We start from the raw sequence: 21,578 nt of genomic DNA, 5'->3' as shown, positions 1-21,578 counted from the left end.
AAAAAAATAAATAGTAATCCCGACACCAAAAGCAGAAGGGCCAGCCTTCCTTTCCCCCCAGCTCAGAGCTGACTCCCTCCAGCTGGCTGTTTTCCTCCCCGTAAGAGGTGTGACAGTGGCTGTTTTCCAGGGCAGTCCCAGAGTAGCCAGGCAGTTTGCCTTCAAATCAGGCCAGGCAGGTGGGGCCCAGAGCTGGTGTAACCAAGGTAAGCAAGACATCATCAGCTGGCATTTTCCTGCCAAGACTGAAAGTTCAGTCCTGCTTTCTGCTGCCTCCCTAGAGATGGCATGCATTGAATTAGCAAGTCATGGCTGGGATTGCAGGTATGCCTTGTGGTCTGGGACTAAGAACTAGTAATTTCTTTTTTTTTTTTTTTTTTTTTGAGACGGAGTCTTGCTCTGCCGCCCAGGCTGGAGTACAGTGGCCGGATCTCAGCTCACTGCAAGCTCCGCCTCCCGGGTTCACGCCATTCTCCTGCCTCAGCCTCCCGAGTAGCTGGGACTACAGGCGCCCGCCACCTCGCCCGGCTAGTCTTTTGTATTTTTAGTAGAGACGGGGTTTCACCGTGTTAGCCAGGATGGTCTCGATCTCCTGACCTCGTGATCCGCCCATCTCGGCCTCCCAAAGTGCTGGGATTACAGGCTTGAGCCACCGCGCCCGGCCATTTAGTAATTTCTTTAGTACCAAGTGACTCCACTATCTGGATGAGGGCTGTTTTTTTTTTAAAGATGGAGTCTTGCTCTATTGCCAGGGTGGAGTGCAATGGCATGATCTTGGCTCACTGCAACCTCTGCCTCCCAGGTTCAAGTGATTCTCCAGCCTCAGCCTCCTGAATAGCTAGGATTACAGGTGTGTACTACCACACCTGGCTAATTTTATATTTTTAGTAGGGACAAGGTTTCACTACATTGGCCAGGCTGATCTCAAACTCCTGACCTCACGTGATCCACTTGCCTCAGCCTTCCAAAGTGCTGGGATTATAGGTGTGAGTTACTGCGCCCAGCCAGAGGGCTGTTTTTAAAAAGCATTAATTATTATTTATATCCTACCTCTTTCCAAAAGAGATTGCTGGCATATTCCAAAGTCACAGCATAAGATTGGTGAGTAAAAATTCATATAGCCTCATGGAGGGCAGTACCTTCAAATTTTTAAATGCATACATTGTTTGATCCAGTAATTCCTTAAAGGAATTCCCTAAAGAAACACCTGCACATATGCACAAAGATGTATGCATAAGCATGTTCACTGCAGCAGTTTGTACTGGCAAAAAATGGGCAGTATCTTAATGTTCATCTACAGGGGACTGGTAAAATCAATCACAATATAACCATAAGATACTGTACAGCCCTTGAGAGTGAGAAAAATCTCTATGTACTGACCCATCTATATGAACTAACTAAGACATATTAAGTAAAAAAAAGGCACTGAATGGTATGTATAGTATACTCCCACATGTTTAAAAAGACTGTGTGTGTATATACATATATATGTGTAAATATATTTAAAATAAAAGATACACACCAGACTGTCCTCTGTATTATCCTTTAGGGATTAGAGGGATAGGGAAGAAAATGATTTTTCAGGCCTGGTACGGTGGCTCACACCTCTGATCCCAGCACTCCGGGAGGCCAAGGTGGGCGGACCACTTGAGCCCAAGAGTTTGAGACCAGCCTGGGCAACATGGCAAAACCCTGTCTTTACCAAAAATATAAAAATTAGCTGGGTGTGGTGGCTACACACCTGTACTAGTTCCAGCTGCTCAGGAGGCTGAGGTGGGAGGATTGCTTGAGCCTGGGAGGTCAAGGCTGTAGTGAGCCAAGATCTTGCCACTGCACACCAGCCTGGGAGACAGAGCAAAACCCTGCCTCAAAAAAAAAAAAAAAGAAAAGAAAAGAAAAGAAAATGATTTTTCACATTTTACACTCCACTTTTTTAAAAATTTATTTCTGTATATATTTATAGATCCTTATATCACCAAGTCTTAAAAGTTACTTTTTCGGAGAAATAATGAAACCTCCATGTAAACATAGATTCATCAGTTATCAATACTCAAAAGGTTCCTCTTTAAAACTAATACATCATGGCACTAAAAGCACAGATTTTGGGGTCAAACAGCATTGGGTTCCAGTCTCTGCTCTACCACTTACCAGCTATGTGACTCTGGCCAGGTCGTTTCTCTCCTGAGGCCTTTGTGTCTTCATTTACAAGTCAGGCTAGTCACAGGTCTTTCCTAGCATTGTTATGAAGAGGAGACACAAAATGGCACCAAAAAGCACTATGCTGGTGCCAGGAAGAGTGTCCCAAGAATGGTCGCTATAGCAATATATACAAGTGGCCTCTTTCTCCAGGCCCCCTCTGTTGAGGGCAGGCACACAGGGCAGGCGCACGGGGCAGGGAGAAGCCCGTGGAGCCAGGTGGAAGAGTGTAGTGAGAAAGCAAGTGGAGTTACTTCATACTAATGTTAAGTGGTGAGGAACAAACAATACTGAGACTCTTGGGCCAGAGCGCTGCAGCAAGATGCCTGTGGCCTTAGGTTGTTGGAGAGCAGAGGCAAGTGCGCTCCAGGACCTCCATGCTCCGCCTCCTTTCTGCCTTGACCCCTCACCACTGTGATAGCAATGAGCTTTCCAGTAAGTACTGGAAAAACTCATCTCTCTTCCTTTATGGGGGATGGGGGGTACTAAGTACGGAGAAAGGTCTCACCGGCTCCAGCCAACCGGGAGCCTGATTTCCTTAGTAAGATTAAGATCTGGACCCACAGAGTGGTCCAACCCAACCCCGGTACTTGGCCCAAGATCTTCTGTCAGACAATTTCCCTCCCTGCAACTCCCTAGAGCGGGAATTCTTCAGGTCTCTTCCCCATTTGGCAGCTCATGCAAAGCTACTTGAAATAGTAACAATGAAATCTGAATTAGGAAAGAACTCCAGTTATGGGGGCGCTCAGCCTAAGAAAGAGGCTCTGTGGGCCTCCTGGCTTGTTTGGGCCCTGAGAACAGACTCCATCAACACTGGCCTCACTCTTGGAGCTGTACACTGAATTCTGCCCTTCACGGGATAACCGACAGAAGTAGGCCAAACTCCTGTCCCTCCACCTCCACCCCTCCCCAGCCCTGCAAGCCAGCAGTCTCCATTCCCACTCGGAGAAATCCCACAAGTAGGCTCTGGAGCCATGCCACCCAGTACCATGAAGAAATGGATGGCAGCAGAGGGTAATGATTAAGAGCAGGAGTCCTGGTTTAAAACCCCAGCTCCACCTTTTGTTGGTTGTGCTACCTTGTGCAAGTCACTTCGTCTCTTAAAGGGGAATACCAACTGGTTTGCTGAAGATAAGAGACAACATCTGTAACAAATGCTGGGCATTGTGCCCAGCCCATTCCAAGAACTCAATAATGGACAGCTGTAATTATCTTCACAGCTTTAAAGAGCTTGGGCTTTGATGGCAGACAGACTGGACTTGAACCCAGGCTTGACCATTTACTAAATTAGTCTGGGGTATGTTACTGAACTTTTCTGAGCTTCAGTGTTTCTTTTTGTGTGTGTGAGAGAGGCTCTCTGTCACCCAGGCTGGAGTGCAGTGGCGAAATCTCAGCTCACTGCAGCACTGACCTCCTGGGCTCAAGTGATCCTCCCACCTCAGCCTCCTGAGTAGCTGGGACCACACGCATGCACCACCATGCTCAGCTAATTTTTGTATTTTTAGTAGAGACAGGGTTTCGCCATGTTGCCCAGGCTGGTCTTGAACTCCTGGGCTCAAGCGATCTGCCGTCCTCAGCCTCCCAAAGTGCTAGGATAACAGGCGTAAGCCACCACGCATGGCTTAACATTCCTCACCTGTAAAACGTGGCTTATAAATTATAGGAAAAAAAATCCCTCCTCCATTCTGCTCTTCCTAATATGTAGTCAACAGTGACAAAACACCAGAAAAGGAGCAAGCAGAGAAAAATCTCCTATGGCTTAGGTGAGCTAGCTTGTCCGTGAGTTATCACAGAGGCTAAGGGAATGGAGAGGAGAGGCAGCAACGGGCCCAGTGTGCCTTCAGAGTGGGGCAGTCCGTGCCTAGTTGTTCCAGTGAAAATGAAAACAAATTTTTTGTCCTTAAATGTGCGGCTAGTTGAAGTGACCAGGAAGGGTTTTACAGAATGATTCCCCTAAGCAAACATCCCAGAGAGAAGAAAAGCAAAAGACACACAGCTAAATGGACAACAGTTCCCAGCCTTGTCACAGGAGAACTCTTCAGAGCCAAGTGAACCCCTGGGTCTTCTTTTTCCCACCCCATCACTTCAACGCTTTGTAATCAAGTTCAAACTCAGTCCCAACACAGAGTGTCACTGCAAATTGTTTATTAAAACACAAAGCAACGGACAGTGAAAAACATCCTGATTTTGTACTTTTTGGTGGGAGTGGGGTGGGACATGGAAGGGGTAGGGTCAGATGGAGCCAGCCCAGAAGGAAAGCCAGCTCTATCCACCCCTACAGCTTCCCCGGCCAACCAGGTTCAAAGTTCGTCAATTCTATCTCACTGTGCCGCCGTCAACACATGTTGTGGCTACTGACAAAGAGTTGGTTTGGCCTCCACAGAGAGAGGATGGGAAACTAGAAGAGAAGCTACAAGGGCTAAGAACTTGACGCTTTCTCTCCAGTACGTGATACAGAATAGAACAGCCAGGCCCAATGTGGAAGGGTGGGGTTGGTTTCCTGACAAACCAGGTTAGGTCAGTAATGGTTGAAGAGGCTGCCCTGAGCTCAGAATGGGCAGCTGGTCCTAGCCTGGGAGAACTTCTTGGAAGGAAAAGGTAACATTCCTTAAGTTCAAGGAGAGAACCAATCCAGGGTCAAATTTCTTTTCATTCCCTGGATCACAACACACCAGGGAAGAGAGGAGTCAAGAATGTCTCTCCCTGCCAGTGCTCCCCTCCTACCTCCCAACTCGGCTCCCCCTTCCCAACAGTTGTCCTTTGAAAGGACGGAAAGCGCACTTCAGTTTGTTGTTTTTCCTCATACTGAAATAAAGCACTGAAGCTCAAAATAGAGGTGAGAATGGAGTTCTGCTTTCCCCAGTGCTATGTGCCCCCATCTCACAAGACTGCCTGGATGCAAGAGGTGCCAAGGCCCTCTCTGCCAACTCAAACAGGCGCTACTGTTTCCCTGGCTGCCAGCACAATCCTGGCTCCTTGTGTTTATACTCCTGGGGGAACTCGTCCCAGGAGATCCATCCTGCTCTTTTCCTGCCAACCTAGCTAGTCCCCAAATCACCTGCTCTTATCAAGATAATCTGGCCCCCCATAGTAAGCTAGACAGAAGGCAGCTGGAAAGGACAGGCCAGACTGGAAGCAAGCCACACAGGTGCAAAGAAGAAACCCGCCCTCACTAGGCAGCGGATCCATTGGTACCAATCTAGTCTCATCACAAAATGAGGAAATCTAGCACTCTTGCCCCAGGAGAGGTTTAAATACAGAGAGTCATAGCTTGGACTGAAAGAGAAAAATTGCTCTGATCTTTCTAAATCTTGAACATTAAGGCTTCTTTGCAATTTTCTTAGAGTTCTTTGATCGTTAATTATATCTTTCCATCGAAGAGAAGCAGATTTCTTCTGAGATTTCTGAACGGTTCCTGGGTGTTTCTGGTTCTGCTTCAGTGTACTATCACTTTGCCTTGCCTCAGTCTCTCCTTCCTCCGGGGCCACAGAAGAAGGCCCAAAGCATACCCATCCTGCCCTTGGAGAAAAAAAAAAAAAGAAAGATTCGTCTCTCACTTTGGAAAGCTCACCTACTCTCCTAGGTCATTTTGGAGAGGCATGGAGGACAATATTCCATGTTGCCATTTGATGCCATTAAGGATCCTCAAGGCAAGAAGACACTTGAATTATGCCAGAGTAGGCCAGTAAAGGGGAGGGAAGGGACAGGGAAGCAGCCCCATGGCAGGGACTATAGGACCCCTGCCCAGACCTGAATCTAGAGGGAATGCCCCACCCTGGCTCAGAGCAGGAGAGGAAAAGGCACTGTGCTGACCGGGGCAGGTCCTTCCCCAACCCCCAGGGAGGGCAGAGAACCTGCTGATTCTTTCCCTGGGTTTCCCAAGGTGAGCCAATTTCTAGGGAAAGGGATGTTAGCACTAGGAAAAGGAAAATACTGCTGCTGTTTTCTGAAGTTCTCAGCTGAGATTTTAGAAACCATAGCCAGGCCTTTCCAGGAGAGGCTAGAGGCAGGATAAGAAGGAAGAGAAATTCCTTAAAACAGAAGCTTCTCCCAAGAGATAAGTCAAAACCACAGTTTAAAGCTGGACCAAACAGTTCCCAGGCACAGAAAGGGGGAGGTAAACCTAACTCCAACTTTGCCCTCTCATCAAAGCCTAAGTGTCCGCTAACGTGATCCCAGTAGCTCTTAGGCAGTGACAGCAAGAGAACACGAACACACTCTCAAACCAACAGGTGGCCCTGTAGGCAGGGCTAGTCTTCCTGGAAGTCTAACGCCATTGACACCTGAAGAAAACTATCTTCCCAGTGATAAGAACTCAGGGTGTCCACTGAGCAGCCTCTCCTCAACAATGGAGATTTTTCAGAAAAATGAATCTGGTTTAAGGGACACAAATCCCACAGAGTTTCTTGGCACGATGTTTCAGTAAGCATGAGACCCAAAAAAGTCCGATTAGAGACCAACTGGCCTCAAAGCTAGACTGCAGAACTCTCAGCCAATCTCTGCAGCAGACATCTGCATCACCCTCCCAGAAATTCAACTCAGGCCACACTTCTGGCAAAAGAAGTTTCACCCTGACTGTCCTAGTTTTCAGCCAGCTGGGCTCAGTGAGATCTAAAAACCTAGGACAGAGTGTAGATCCAGTAGAGGAGCCCGGGCCTCTCCTCCACGCACCCCTCACCACCTCCCATGCATTCCCTATGGTGCAGCCTCTCAGTCCTAGCACTAAGCTCAAAATGCAGATAGGGGAACAAACAGTGCAAAAAGCAAAAGGTGAACAACAGAGTAATTCTTGACACATACAGTACAAAAATAAAAATAATCCCACCCCTTTAACCTAAACTTCATGTACCTGTATCTTGGAGGAGCCACAAAACAAAAACAAAAACAAAAACACTTTCAAGTTCAGCATCATGAGCCAGCTGTGGCCAGCCCCAGGTTAACAAGCTCTTGTTAACTGGATAGGCTTGGCTCCAGGGGAGTCTACCCCAGCCCCCACCATACTTCTTCCTGTTTCCTCACTTCCCCTTTAGTTTTTGTTAGCCATAGAAAGATGTTCCTTCCTTTCGGACACAACCAGAGAGGAAAGCGCCCATCCCTAACCCTGAGCTCAGGGGAAAAGGGTGGGCTTGGAAACAGAGGCAGAAGCAAGGCTGCTTGGCTTACAGTACCATTAGGAAATGGCCCCAGGAGTCAGGGCTTCCTTCTGAGACGCTGAGTCACTAAAGGGATGTGTTGAGTTGGAAGGCAGGACCCCCTCCTTCCTCAGACAGACCCAGGCAAACTAACAAACAAGGCAAAATGGAGGCAGCCAGTCCTCCTCCTTCATCTTGACTAATCCAATGACAGTGGCTTTGGGGAATTTTGATGGGACAGGAACCAAAGCTACTGCCAGAAGCCTATTTAGTTAGGATGTCCACTGCCCCAGGCAGGTGGTCCCAAAGACCAAGGCTACAGTACCTTATCCTTTAGAAGCAGGGGAGCTATGTGAAGCACTATGGGAAGTGTACCTCTGACTGCAGCCTCAGGCCACAACCCTCCAGCTGCCTGACTCAACACCCCAGCACTGAGACCCAAGTCACAGCAAAAACAACAGGCTACAATTCTCAAATGACTAAATGCTGGCCTGGAGTAATCATGAAAGAGCCAAAACCCAGGACATGAGCCCAAGAGCTACCTATTTTGTCACATAAGGAACAGTTCAAATATATAGAGCTCTTAAAAAACATATCTAGGCCGGGCACGGTGGCTCAAGCCTGTAATCCCAGCACTTTGGGAGGCCGAGACGGGCGGATCACGAGGTCAGGAGATCAAGACCATCCTGGCTAACACGGTGAAACCCCGTCTCTACTAAAAAAATACAAAAAACTAGCCGGGCGAGGTGGCGGGCGCCTGTAGTCCCAGCTACTCGGGAGGCTGAGGCAGGAGAATGGCGTAAACCCGGGAGGCGGAGCTTGCAGTGAGCGGAGATTCGACCACTGCACTCCAGCCTGGGCGACACAGCAAGACTCCATCTCAAAAAAAAAAAAAAAAAAAACATATCTAATAAAGCAAACTCAAAATTAAACACATTCTAGAAAAATGGGCCTGGCCTGAGATCCTATATTGACTGCTCCAGCCCAAGCTGAAGCAAATCCTGCTGTCTCCCATCCACAAAATTCCTTTTAGCTTGGCTGGGTCCTCCTTCATTGTTGCCCTAACTGGGAAATGGATGACGGTGACCAGAAAGGAGGGGACTAGGGAAGCTTCATTTCCTACAGAAATTTTTTCAGGGAATTTAAGACCGACACTTAGATGCTAAGATTAGCTTCAGAGCTGCCAAGGCTCTGGCTGACTGGAATTCTTTCAGTCCCATCACACCAAGAACCTGACTGCTACTTGGACAGGGAAATGAAAGGATAGGGGAGGGAGGGGCATACTATTAAGATCAATAAGAAGCGTCACTGGGTCTATATAGCTAATTAGTCTAGTTCCTTGAAGTAGCTCTAGGCATAAACCAAAACTGGCTGAACTGTGACACACAAGAACATGGGAATAAATGAACATCAGATACCAGACACTCTGAACAGTGGTCAGTCAATTAGTAGGGCTCAAGTCTCTGAGGTTGCTCTTAAGCTATGCTAACATAAGCCTTTTCTAATCCAAAGACCAGAAGAGACTTTTAAGGTCAAGTGTTCTGTTGCTGCAGGCTGGAAAGCATCCCTGCCCCCTGGCAGCAAGACCCTACAAAGGGGCCAGTAAAGAACTGCTGGGTCAGGTCCTCCTGGCTGCTGGCTCAGAGATCCAGGGAGGGAGGTACCAACAAGGTGAGGTGGTAAAGGAGAAGACATTCAAGCAGAGAACCCCAAATCCCCGTGTCTCCTTCCCTTCTTGGGTATAACTTAGTGGGATGGTTGAGGGGGAGAAGAAATTTCAAATGAGCCAGATTAAGGAAACAAACAAACAAACAAACTGAGAAGAAATCAAGTCCCCAACAGGCACTAAAATCAAAATGATTTGTTGTGGTAACAAGTCAGAGGCGATCTGAGGATCCAACATAACCTAATCGTCTTGGATGCCGGACAGTCTGTAACTGGCACATGCCAGGGAGACAAGCAATGACAAAGCTGAACACTAAAGGTGGGACCATCACTGGATTAATCCAGAAAGGCTTCCAGATAAGGAAGCATTTTCTTTTCTTTTTTTTTTTTTAATCTCCCTACTTTTCCACCCCTTCACACACATTCTTTCGATCCCAGGACATCTGAAGTCTTATCTAGACATAACTTCAGAACATACCTAACTCCCAGTGCTGGTCATCTCAGGTAATAAGATGGCATTTCCCTGCTGTTAATTTCTAACCTAAAAAAAGGAACAGTGACTCCTCTGAGTTCAGAGTCCTTTCCACTAGGTGTACAAACGAGGATCCTTGAGCAGGAAGGATCCAGTTTATCCTAAGTATCCTCAAGAGGAAAGAGACGGCTGGGAGCCAGCCACAAAGAGAGGACGAGGACCTAAGCAGGTCTGGGACCAGGTGGTGAATGAGGGCTGCTCTCTACTCGCTCTGCCTCTTTTTGTCTCCTTTAATTGGTTTTTTTTTTCTTTGTTTTTTTTTCATTAATCATTGTGAAAAATATAGAAACCAAAACCAATATGGCTGGTTTCTTTCCCACACCCCTCCACCCTGTTCAGGATGGTCATTTGTTCTCACAACCGGCAGAGGCAGAAGAGGGTTGGAATGAAGACTCCGAAGGCCACCAGGATGGGAAACATGAGGCTGCTGTTGTCCGAGGCATAGGGGTTGGGTGTGCGGGGGCCTGACTGCACCCGGTTCTTATTGGTCTGTTTTTTGAGATTAGACCCTTCATCATATTCTTCTTCTTCTTCTTCCTCTTCTTTCTTCTCCAATCCTGGATGAGGCTGAAGCTTTGGTACATCTAACACAAGGAAGAAAACACTGTTAAGACCCATAGCATGTAAGTAAGAGAGACCCTTAAAAGCAGCAAATAAGCCACAATAAAGAGATTCCTGTGAGTGAGTCCAGGTCCAGAGAAAAGACCAGAAGTAGCAGAAATAGCCTCTGGTCTACAGAACAGTAGAGTCCTGCAAAAGCCTGAGATTTAACTAGGAAGTAGAAAAAGCCCTGCTCATAGGGAGGCTCACTCTCTCACCTTCTGTTGTAGAAAAAGCCCTGCTCATAGGGAGGCTCACTCTCTCACCTTCTGCTCTACTTTGACAGAGCCCCAAGATGACCAGACTGGACAGGGACAATGACCCGATGCCTAAACTTTAACGTCTCCAAATCCCGCCTCCTCCCACAAGCCCACATTCCCTTTTGATTCACACAACAATTGAAGAAAAGCTGACCCAGAGAGTTCTGGGTTCCCAGCACACACTGTCCCTCTGTCCTGCCTCCTCCTCAGGGACTTGAACACAGGTCTGTTTGGTGGTAAGACATCCATCCTCCTAGATGTCATAATATCAGCATTTGGAGGACATCAAGACAATAGGATGAAATCCTAAGTGCATTCAAGATAAGTTGGGAAAAGGTACAGAAGTGGAGTGGGGGAGAAATGTCACAAAGACGCAGCTTTCTCTGCAAAAATCAGCCTGAGATGCTGGCAGCCAGGAGAATCTAAACCCTGAGAAAGAGATACACTCTAAGACTTGATCCCAAGGATAAGGAGACATAAATAAAGGAAGTTTTGTCCCAGTGCAGTCCAGCAATGCTGGAATCTTTCCGAGCATACCAAAACCCTACAGGACTCCTCCTTTTACCTTTTTTTCCCCTAGGAAAGAGATGTCAAACAAACAAAATAAGGACAAGTTTTAGATGATCCCAAATGACTACAAAGGTCAAGGTACACCAATAGGTACCATTATTAATCCCAATTTATCGGGAAATTAGAAACATCCATCCAAGACAAACATCCGATTAAATGGCAGCAACAAGATATATGTAGACTTGGCCGGGCGTGGTGGCTCAAGCCTGTAATCCCAGCACTTTGGGAGGCCGAGGCGGGTGGATCATGAGGTCAGGAGATCGAGACCATCCCTGGCTAACATGGTGAAACCCCGTCTCTACTAAAAATACAAAAAACTAGCCGGGCGTGGTGGCGGGCGCCTGTAGTCCCAGCTACTCAGAGGCTGAGGCAGGAGAATGGCGTGAACCCAGGAGGCGGAGCTTGCAGTGAGCCGAGATCGCGCCACTGCACCCCAGCCTGGGCAACACAGCGAGACTCCGTCTCAAAAAAAAAAAAAGATATATGTAGACCTGACTCCAAAGCTTGCGGCTAGTACCATGTTATACTTCATCCTCATGCAACTGACTCTGAATCCCCTACAAATTTTTTTTTTTTTTTTTTTGAGACGGAGTCTCGCTTCATCGCCCAGGCTGGAGTGCAGTGGGGCGATCTCGGCTCACTGCAAGCTCCGCCGCCCGGGTTCACGCCATTCTCCTGCCTCAGCCTCCCGAGTAGCTGGGACTACAGGCGCCGCTACCTCGCCCGGCTAGTTTTTTGTATTTTTTAGTAGAGACGGGGTTTCACCGGGTTAGCGAGGATGGTCTCGATTTCCTGACCTCGTGATCCGCCCGTCTCGGCCTCCCAAAGTGCTGGGATTACAGGCTTGAGCCACCGCGCCCGGCCAATCCCCTACAATTTAGCTTTAAGTGTTTCCAAAATAGTGATCAGCTCAATTACCTCCCAAGGGTTTCCTCAACCATATCCTTCCACCCAAGTCAAAAAAGCAGGTCAAAACACAACTTACCATCCACTGTCCCAGCCATGATGTAGAGTGCACAGACTTTGGGATTGTCATAGTACCCCTAGAAAAAGGGAAACAGTAGTCAACCCCACACAGCAGCAAACAACTTCCCCTGTACCCACTCTCTTCAGCAATGGGCAGAATAGGGGAATTACCTTGACAAACTCAATGTAGAGCTTCCCTGTGAAGGTGGACACCTCGCCCTGGACACTCAGCTTCCCCTTTCTGATGCTCATAGGTATAATTTCATCGTGAGCTGTGCTATGCCCAACACGATCAAAGATATCCAAGTCCTTCACCACGACATGGCCATTCAATCGTACATCAAATACCTTCCAGGATAAGAAAAGGAAACAATGTCAAAACCATCAGCTTTACATCCTTTCAAGCAGTTGGGCATCATGCACCTTTTTGGGCTTCAAGTTCAAAAATAATTTAAGAAATGATGGGTCTGGATATCCAGGGTGGCTAGCATCCTTAACCCAGGTCAAATCAAAGCCATATTCCTTCGCTGCCCAGGAGGTCTTATACTGGCTTTAAGGAACAAAGAATACAAACAAAAAGCTTAGCATAGGAAGAAGGAAATTCACAGGAAGGGACAGAGGAAAAATAAGGCTAAAAGCAAGAAAGTGCGGCAAACCATGGAGGGAAGTAGCCAGGAGGGCCTTAACAGGATCTGTTAGTTACCAAAACAAGGATTCTGGCTTTGCTTTCTGTCACTAACCCCGAAGGCAAGTGCAGCCTTGTGGACTATGGAACGTGCTTCTCTAGAGCTCATCTGTTCTTCCTTTCTGGAGAGGCTCTCACACTTTCTATCCCCATAATAGTGGATTGTCCAAGAGCAGCAATGTCCCACTGGTCAAGCAGCAGCCTGACTAGGCCTCACCTTTTGCTGGGACTGTGCAAAGTAGACCTCGGCAAATTTCAAGACCAGCACGTAGTCCCCCTCCTCTTTGATGGGCACTTCGTAGCCAAAGGTCTCCTCATTGTACCGCTCAGTTTGATACAGGATCTGGTCCTCAGGGTTGGAACGCAGGATTGGCAGTTTCATGCCATAGTCTGAGGCTGAGGACAAAAGACAAAGAGAAAGCACATCAGAGGCAAGACACAAAAGAAGAGCAAAGACCTCAGAACAGCCAGAGGCATTTCCAGGGCAATGCTAATAACCCTCTCCATATAAAGGGCCACCCACTCTGCACCTGGCTCCAAACAGAGCTCCAACAAAGGCAGGAATCATACAGCCATTACTATGGAAGAGCAAAATGAAAGAAACTAAACACGAATCAGGCCAACAGCCCCTATAAACCTCAGAGCAGAACTTTCTAAAAGCACATTAAAATGACTTTTTCCCCCTGACTCTATGGAGAACAAGTCTAACTCATTATCAGAAGAAAGTGCTGTGTTGCAGCTGCCTGGTTCCCCAAGAGGGGGGGCTTCAGAGAAACCTAAAACAAAGGGGATGGCCAGGAACTCCATACAAGATGATCAAGTTCAAAGAATGTTTTCTCTCATTCAGAAAAGCCCAGAGTCTAAAACAAACAGGATATCTGCTTCGGAAAGTCATTCTTCATTGTCCTTGCTAATAAAATTCCAGCTTTAGTTGTTGCATTTTTTTTTTTTTATAATTTTCATTCAAAAAGTTCCAAAGCTGGTAAAAACAGGCATACAAAAGAAAGGTGTGATGCTAATATCCTTACTTCCCACAGACTCACAAAACTCTTCCTCACCTACTCACTTGAACATTCACTTAGATAAACCAACAGTAGAGAAAAAAGTTACTACTGCACCTCCAGTGCCTAGCACGGGACCTGGCACACAGTCACCACTCATACAGTTTGCTAAATGAACAAATGACAATGAAGGAGGTGCCTGCAAAGCAGTGAAGCCATGCCATTCTGTCCACAAGGCCAGAGCATCCTGCAGGGAAAGACAATCGGCCTAAGATGTCCAAGTCCTAGGGGAGTCACCTTTCACATTTCACAAACTGACAAGGAATGAGAGAGGGTAAAAGTAAAAAGTTACTTACCTCGGGTCAGTATCAGAAGAGTAGAAAACCTCTCTTGCCCCCGGCCCTCTCCCAGCCTTGGTATAAGACAGTTGTATATATGTTTTCTTCTTCCTCTTGCACAACAAACTAAACTCCTGACCTCAGGTGATCCACCCTCATCAGCCTCCCAAAGTGCTAGGATTACAGGCATGAGCCACCGCGCCAGGCCAAATCTTTTTTGTGCAAATATAAGATATCACATTTCAGTCTCAGAGATAAATAGTTCTGCTTCCTCCAGAGAGTAGCCTGACTCCTTTATCCTATAAACACAGCAAGGCTTTCCAGTGCTCCATAAATATACTTTCCCAACTACAGATGTAGCAGTCATGTAGTCTCTCCTCCCGCATAAAATTAAGATTTCAAGACTGCCTTCCAATCTCACATGGTGACCATGAAGACATCTGGCAACTCGATCCTTTGGGAGACAGCCAGGGGCTGTCATCCCCAGGGCTTTATCTTCTGAATCACCAACAAGGGAGAGGACATGGCAAAAGGTAAAAGATGAACAAAAAGACCCAGTGGCTGAGGTCAAGACCTCAAAAAAATAAACATAACTGTTAACGGTTCCTGTAAGTGACATTAGCCACGAGATCAGATGGACCGATGAGACAATGGAACAGGAAACTCATTGCACTTTGTCTTCAGACTTTTTTCTTCCTATTTCTCCTCAAGAAATCAAAGAAAAGTAACTGAGCAATGCATACAAAGGATGTACTGCTAACATGCTCCCCCTCCTTTCCAGCCTTGGAAAACCACTGCCCTGGGATACAAACCTATGAAGACTGAAAGACTGCTATTTCTCTTCCATCTGAGCTCTAAGAATTTCCTTCTTCCATGAGGACCGTGATCCTTACACATCTGGAACATTAACTACATTTGATTTATAGATACACAGAAAATTGTGTGCATGTGCAGAGAGTTTTTTGTTTGTTTTTTGAGACGGAGTTTCGCTCTTGTTGCCCAGGCTGGAGTGCAATGGCACAATCTCGGCTCACTGTAACCTCCACCTCCCAGGTTCAAGGGATTCTCCTGCCTCAGCCTCCCAAGTAGCTAGAATTACAGGTGCACACCACCACGCCTGGCTAATTTTTTGTATTTTTAATAGAAATGGGGTTTCGCTATGTTAGCTAAGCTGGTCTTGAACTCCTGACCTCAGGTGATCCACCCGCGTCGGTCTCCCAAAGTGCTAGGATTACAGGCATAAGCCACCACGCCAGGCCGAATCTTTTTTTTTCTCTTGCCAAGTGGAAAAAGTGAGAAACTGACAGTAATGTAATCTGTGGCAGTCTCAGTCCCACAGTGAAGAAAACTCAACCATGTGAATAAAAATTACTTAACAACCTTGGAATTACCTTTAAAATATTTCCCTTTAAAGCCCAAGTGGCTTTCCCAAGAGATCTGCCACATGCAAAGTTGAATTTGCCCGAGTCCCAAGAGATGCAGCAGCAAATAAGGATTTTTCTTCCCTCCTTAGCCTTTATGCATTCACAGCGAAACAGATTTCTCTAAAATACAATGAAGTGGACAGTCAGCATACTGCTGCAATTGGCATAATATAACTCAGTTAACCAAAAAGGAAGGGGGCCAAACGGCCTACATTGTCTGCTCTTTCTTAGTTTTAGACAATGTAGTAACTAGACTCCTTGGAGAATTCAGCACAGGGTTCAGGAAAAGACAGACACAAAGGGTCGCTGAACAAGTTTTTTCTCTAGGTCTGTTTTCTCACCTATAAAATGGGGACACCACCTATCCCACAGCATTGTGGTAAGGATAAAACAATCCATATAAAGAGCTCAATATAATGCCTCACACAGAGAGAGACACAGAAACATGGGTATGCTAGCCAGGCAAGAATATGCACGTGATAAGCACTAAATAAATGTCTCCACTCAAGGGAGTTTAGGGAATGGATCAAAAGAAAAGGAAGTAATAAAACTAACTGGAAAACTGCAACTGGGAACCACAAGAGCGGGAAAGCCAGAATGAGCAGAAGCCCATCCTCCATAACACAGCTGCAGAGCTCCCCTTGGTGCTCTAGCGTCACTCCCCACCCCACCCTCAGATCTCCTGGTCACTAGACGGTTCTTCTGGATCACTTCTTTCTCAAGTGAGGCCAGTACCTAAAGAATTGTTCTGAATGGGCTGAGACAGGGAACCCATGGATTCAGGGACCTAAATTTTCTCCCTGTGAACTTCCACTACTTGGAGGGCCTGCAGATGAAGACTGCCTGTTAGGTGACAGTAGAGGTAGAGAATTCTAAACAAATCCCATGGCTTTGAGCAAATCAGAGGCAGCAGTGACTCCTCTCTCATCCCATCTTTCAAGCTCTTATCTCCCCAAAGCCAAATCCTTCCCCGGCTGAAAGGAAGGCAGCCCAGGAAAGGGTCTTCCTTACAGTTACAGCATTAGCAACCTGATAGGCTCTGGTACCCAGCCAGCTTTTTCCCCCTCTGGAGCCATGCTCTGCCCTATTTTTAATTCCATGTAAAAGGTCATCAAGGAAAAAAAAAAGTGACAGAGACACTTTAACCTACTCTGGACAGGAGAGTTTACAGCCTTATCAGAGATGTCTAAAGCATGAGTTTTTTTTTTTTTTTTTGAGAAGGAAAACAAGGCTCAGAGACGCAAAGCAAGTTTCTTAAGGCCGAGCAACTTTAGCAGGCATCTTTCTATGAAGAGGAAATAGCCTTCCCTAAATTCAAGCAAAATTCTATGCCCTCAGGTCAAATAACCAGGTCTTTTCCTAGTCAGAGTGAAGAGGAACTCAGAATGACCAAGTTACAAATCTGGAACATGGTCAGGCGCGATGGTTCACGCCTGTAATCCCAGCACTTTGGGAGGCCAAGGTGGAAAGATCATTTGAGGACAGGAGTTCAAGACCAGCCTGGGCAGCATAGAGAGACCCCTGTGTCTACAATAAAAAACAAAATAAAAAATTTTAAGTAAATAAATGAAACCCCTGGAATGTGCCTGATACCAAAACCCCAATGTGAACGCTTCTAAACCACCACTTTCTGTAGTGGTGCTCCCATCTGTGGAAGCACACAGGCTGAAAAAGCCTTTCCCAGGCTGTAAGCACTAGTTATCCTCAAGGCAAAAATGAAATTCAATAAATATTTTGAACTGCTTTTGAAAGCATAAGCCACTACGTGCCCTGGGCCACACACAATTACAAGAATGTTGAACTACAAAGAAACTATACAGAAACAGCAAGTTCAAAAGAAAACCAAACCCTTATCTGGACTAACTTAGTAACAAATACCTGAATTCATTCAACATAAAATCAACTTTTCTCAGCATGCTGGAAACAATATCACAGGCAGGTGGGAAAAGAAATAAGGCATACAGTTCCTACTGCAATCAGTGTAAATAGCTGCACGAGGCAAGGGTCTCCAAATACCTGGCACACCCTTATCCAAGCAGGCCCAGAAGAAAGGCAGCGTGAACAGCTGGACTTTCCTTGGTGCGATTGACTCCTTAGTATAGAGAGAGCTGCCTCCTGAGAGTGCAAGCTTATGCACATCTCAGCCCTGATCTAAAGCCAGCAAAATGCCTTTCTCAGGAACCTGGTAAGTGCAATGTTGCAACAAGCTGGTCCAAACTGCAGCTGACAAGCGCCACCTCCCATTCCCCATCTATGCCTTAATACTGCTCCAATTCTTACCCAGATTGGTAGAATGGAGAGGGGAACCTTAGCAGGGAACCTTCATTTATACAATTCCCCAAGGGCCAGTGTCCAAAATAGGACTCCAGTACACACGAGCTTTGGTAGGTCTCATGTAATTTTACCTGCTACAATAAACTCCTCCCAAGGAACTGCAACCATGAGCCAATAACCCAAGGACAGAGATCTTGGCTGACTGCTGACCAGGCCAAAGAAACACACACACACACACACACCACCTGCATTAGCAAATTAAAACCAGAATTTCTGAGTAAGGGCAGTATCTGGGAACTAAACCTGTGTGGTCTTACTCAGCTTTATCCTCTGCACAACAGACCAAATAGGACGATGTAACCAATGTAAGGCCTGGTATCTGCTAAGTGAAAAGAAACCATCCGCTCAGTGCCCTCACCACAGCTATCTCAAGAGACAAAGTCCACAAACAGTCTAGTTTCCTCAAGGGCTCCTTCCTCCCTGCCCACGCTGGTGAAGAAAGAGGAAGGGTCTAGGATAGAGATAGTAATAACCTCCTGCTATAAAGTCTGGCTTTGGCTGCTGTTACCGCTGCTAAAGACTGGAGCCCTGAGTCAGCTGAACCCAGGCTACTGTGATCTACATGCCAGGGCTCAACAAATTCCAAGACAAACATAGAACTTCAGAAAACAGCCCTGTGTCCCAAGACCCTCACATGTGTGAAAGGCAATAAACTCCTTAATATAACAAATTTCAGAACACTGCCATCGATTTGGGAAGAACTAACTCCTTTAGTAAAAGCAAGAGCCAAATCTGGGCATCGCAGAAAAAGAGGGAGAGAAAGTGAAGAGTGAGTCTGTCTCCTGGTTGTCTGCAGGTGGCATACTGCCAATCTGGCTGCCTCTGAACCCGGTATACAGCGTCAATCTCCTTCCAACACACGAAGCAAAGAACTTCCTTCTGAAACCTGTTTTCCAATCCCTCCAACAGAAGAAACAAAGATTATAAAGCAGATCTTCCAAAACAGTGGTCTCGGGGCAACCTACATCACAAGCCCCTGGTGCAGAAACCTGGGTCCCAGCAAAAAAGCTCAATCTACTATAATCGATTTCGAGTGGGGACTAGGAATCTGCATTTTTAAGCAGCTGCCCTGGCAATTCTGACACACACTAACTTTGGGAAGGGAGCGGCTCTGTTAAAAACCACTGTTGCCCAACAAATCACAATCATTTTCCCCCTAAGCTGGAATTAGAACTCTCAGGCTCACCTAGGGGAGGTTGTAAGCATTCTCTGAGAGGCCATTCGGATTCTTACACTGGTTGACCCAGTTCACCCACAGCCACCAGCCTCACGTGCAGGATGGCTTGGATAGAACCACCCTCTGGGGGCGGCCTGCAGATTCTACTTTTAAGCACACATATTCTTCTCTCGAAAAGAGGGCGGGGGAGCAGGCTACAATCAAACTTTCCTGGCCCATCCTCTTCGAAGATTCCTTCCTATTCTGGCTAAGAATCAAGCCCCGCTCCTGCAGAAGGGGCAAGGAAAGCGGCCGATTCCTGGGTCGACAAGAATCTCCCAAGAACTGTCTCGCCAGGAGCAGGGGCACCCATGACCTACAACCCGCGAGGCCTGGAGGTGGCAAAAGGCCGCCTTCGTCATTTCTCTCCCAGCTTGGATGGGAGTGAGGGGTTGAGAAAATGCAGGATGAGAAATCCAAATATAACTAACTTCTCACCAACTCTCTGCCTGTATGACTCTAGGTACCCTGGAGCCAGTGCCAGGCCCTGAGCTCAGAGCGGGACCCCGAGGAAGCTGCAGAGAAACTTCGCTCCAGAGACGCGGCCCCAGGGTCGAAAGGGGCTCGGGGCCCGTAGCCCCCGGCCGGCTGCGCCCAGCACAGCAGGCCCCGGATCCCGCGGCTCGGCAGGGGGACTCTCACCTCGGCCCACCCGGCCTTCCAAAGGGTCCTTGCGGAAGTGGATCCCGTGCACGTCCACATGCGCCTCTCCGCCCGCGTTGACCGCCCAAATGACGCTCTCCGGCAGCCCGGCCCCCGCCGCGCCAGCCACGCCGGCCACGCCGGGCCCCGGTCCCTGGATCGCCGGTAGCAGCAACAGCAGCAGTCGCAAGAGCGCCACAGCGGTTCCCTCAACCGTCCAGGCTCCCAGCATGGCGGCCACCACCACGGGGGCAGCCCCCGCCGACCCTCGTCCTCGGCCGGCTGCCAGGCCACCCCGGACTCAGAAAAACAGCGCCACGAACCGCTCCGCCTGAGTCGCCGGGGACATGTCGCTCTCAGGCCTCCTTCTTCTCAGCCACGGGTACCGCCTCCCACCTCACGGACAACCTACCCCGCCGCCCGCCCCCGGCCACGACCGTGCAGCCAATCAGCACCAGGCCCTCATTAATTACCCACCACCCCGCCGGGAAGCGCCCGTTCATTGGATGTCAGGCGCGGGAAAGGGCGTGGCTTCTCCCAGGCGCCGGCCCAGCAGTCGGGCACGAGATGGAGCGCGCGCAGAGGGAGTGAGTTCGGTTGAAGCGGCGGTTCGATGCGGAAGTGGCGGGTGCAGCGCCCAGGCGGCCCCGGAATCCCACAGCTGAATGGGAAAGGTGGCCTGGGGAGGAAGGTTTAGGGTAGGGCGCACTGACACGTCGCCAGAACTTCCGGTGCTCCGGCTCTTGAGACCAAATAGGCTCTGGAGGGGGCGTGGCCGACTTTCCCGCCCCCTCTTTTCTCAGGGAGAAGCGTGAGCATAAATTCTAGTAGGAGAAGCAATGGACACTCTCCAGACCTAAGAGACTCAGTCCTTTTCCCCGCGTGAGGGAGACGACCCATGCTTTCCCAGAGAGGCCGCGGACACAGTTCTCCAGGGAACGAGTCCCACGAGGATAAGGCCCCGCCCCCTCCCCTTAGCGGGCTCGGGGCGGGTGGTAGCGTCCAGACGGCCGTCCAATGAGAAGGCTCCAACGCAGCGGAAACGCGTGGCTTTGTGAGTGTGGGGGCGCCAGGCCGCCCGCGTCTCCATGGCGACAGCCTCTGGCCGGCCTCCGTGGCGTAGGGGCGGGACCGGGGCACCCTAGGCGCTGGCTGGAGTGGCTGCCGGCGGTGCGCAGACTGGAGGCCGGGACCGTCCCGCACAGACACGGCCCGCGCTACCTCCCTGCACCTTCGCAGTTCACCTGGAGCTCTCCCACACTGGCGATCCCTGCGCTTCGGTCGCTGTTCAAATTCCCATTTTTCCGATGGGGAAACTGAGGCCCAGAAAGAGACTGAATGTTGCCAAAGGGTCGCATCGCAAGTGTAGGGCAGAGTCAAGACAAAAATAAATAAATAAATAAATAAATACTGGTCGATTTAGAAATTCTCCCTAAAAGGAAAAAAATGTATCAAGTCCCTACTACTAGGGTGTCAGATTTGGCAGATAAAGTATGAGAAGCCCAGTTATATTTGAATTTCAGATAAGCAAATGGGACCCACTTATACTAAAATAAATGCACTGTTTATTAAAATTCAAACTTAACTGGACTTCTTGTATTTTATCTGACAATCCTACCTGCTACTTAGGCAACGAGCTTTGTGCTACATGAACAAAAAACACACCTGGGGTCCCGCATGAGAATCATAGACTTTGCACAACCCGTAATGAAATTGTTTAGTTAGAACGGTGATAGTGCTATACAGGAACAAAACAGGGTGCCAAAATACGGACTATCAGTGGTGGATCTAAATGCACCCAAATTCCTTCCCCCGGCCCCAAATTCAGACCCCACGGGGGTAACTTTTGGAAGTGTTCCCTCCCGGTCTCACTTTCCCCCCTATTTTGCAAGCATCTGGCCTTACTTCCTCCCATAGACATGTTTCCTGTCAAAGGTGTTTCTTTTTTTTTTTTTTTTTCCTTCTTTTTTGGAGACAGTCTCGCTCTGTCGACAGGTTGGAGTGCAGTGGTGTAATC

General features: G+C 48.0%; 1 protein-coding gene across 3 annotated transcripts; it reads right to left on the bottom strand.

Moving 5' to 3' along the window:
- Positions 1-8,456: 8,456 nt before the first annotated feature.
- Positions 8,457-20,214, bottom strand: MLEC (malectin). 3 transcript variants are annotated; one of them, XM_025403650.1, is made up of 5 exons: positions 19,562-20,214; positions 12,824-13,002; positions 12,093-12,269; positions 11,937-11,998; positions 8,457-10,109 (listed from the first exon to the last, which is right to left on the bottom strand). In XM_025403650.1, the coding sequence occupies exons 1-5, from the start codon at positions 19,791-19,793 to the stop codon at positions 10,040-10,042; spliced, it is 720 nt and encodes a 239-aa protein (XP_025259435.1). In that variant the 5' UTR covers positions 19,794-20,214; the 3' UTR covers positions 8,457-10,039. The 3 variants fall into 3 exon arrangements, with proteins under 3 accessions (XP_025259435.1, XP_025259436.1, XP_025259434.1); XM_025403649.1 differs by having other exon boundaries at positions 9,708-10,109; positions 11,941-11,998; XM_025403651.1 differs by lacking the exons at positions 11,937-11,998; positions 12,093-12,269.
- Between the last annotated feature and the right edge of the window lie 1,364 nt (positions 20,215-21,578).

The sequence above is a fragment of the Theropithecus gelada genome, chromosome 11, assembly GCF_003255815.1.
Source record: "Theropithecus gelada isolate Dixy chromosome 11, Tgel_1.0, whole genome shotgun sequence".
NCBI lineage: Eukaryota > Metazoa > Chordata > Mammalia > Primates > Cercopithecidae > Theropithecus > Theropithecus gelada.
This window is presented reverse-complemented; position numbering and strand designations above follow the sequence as displayed.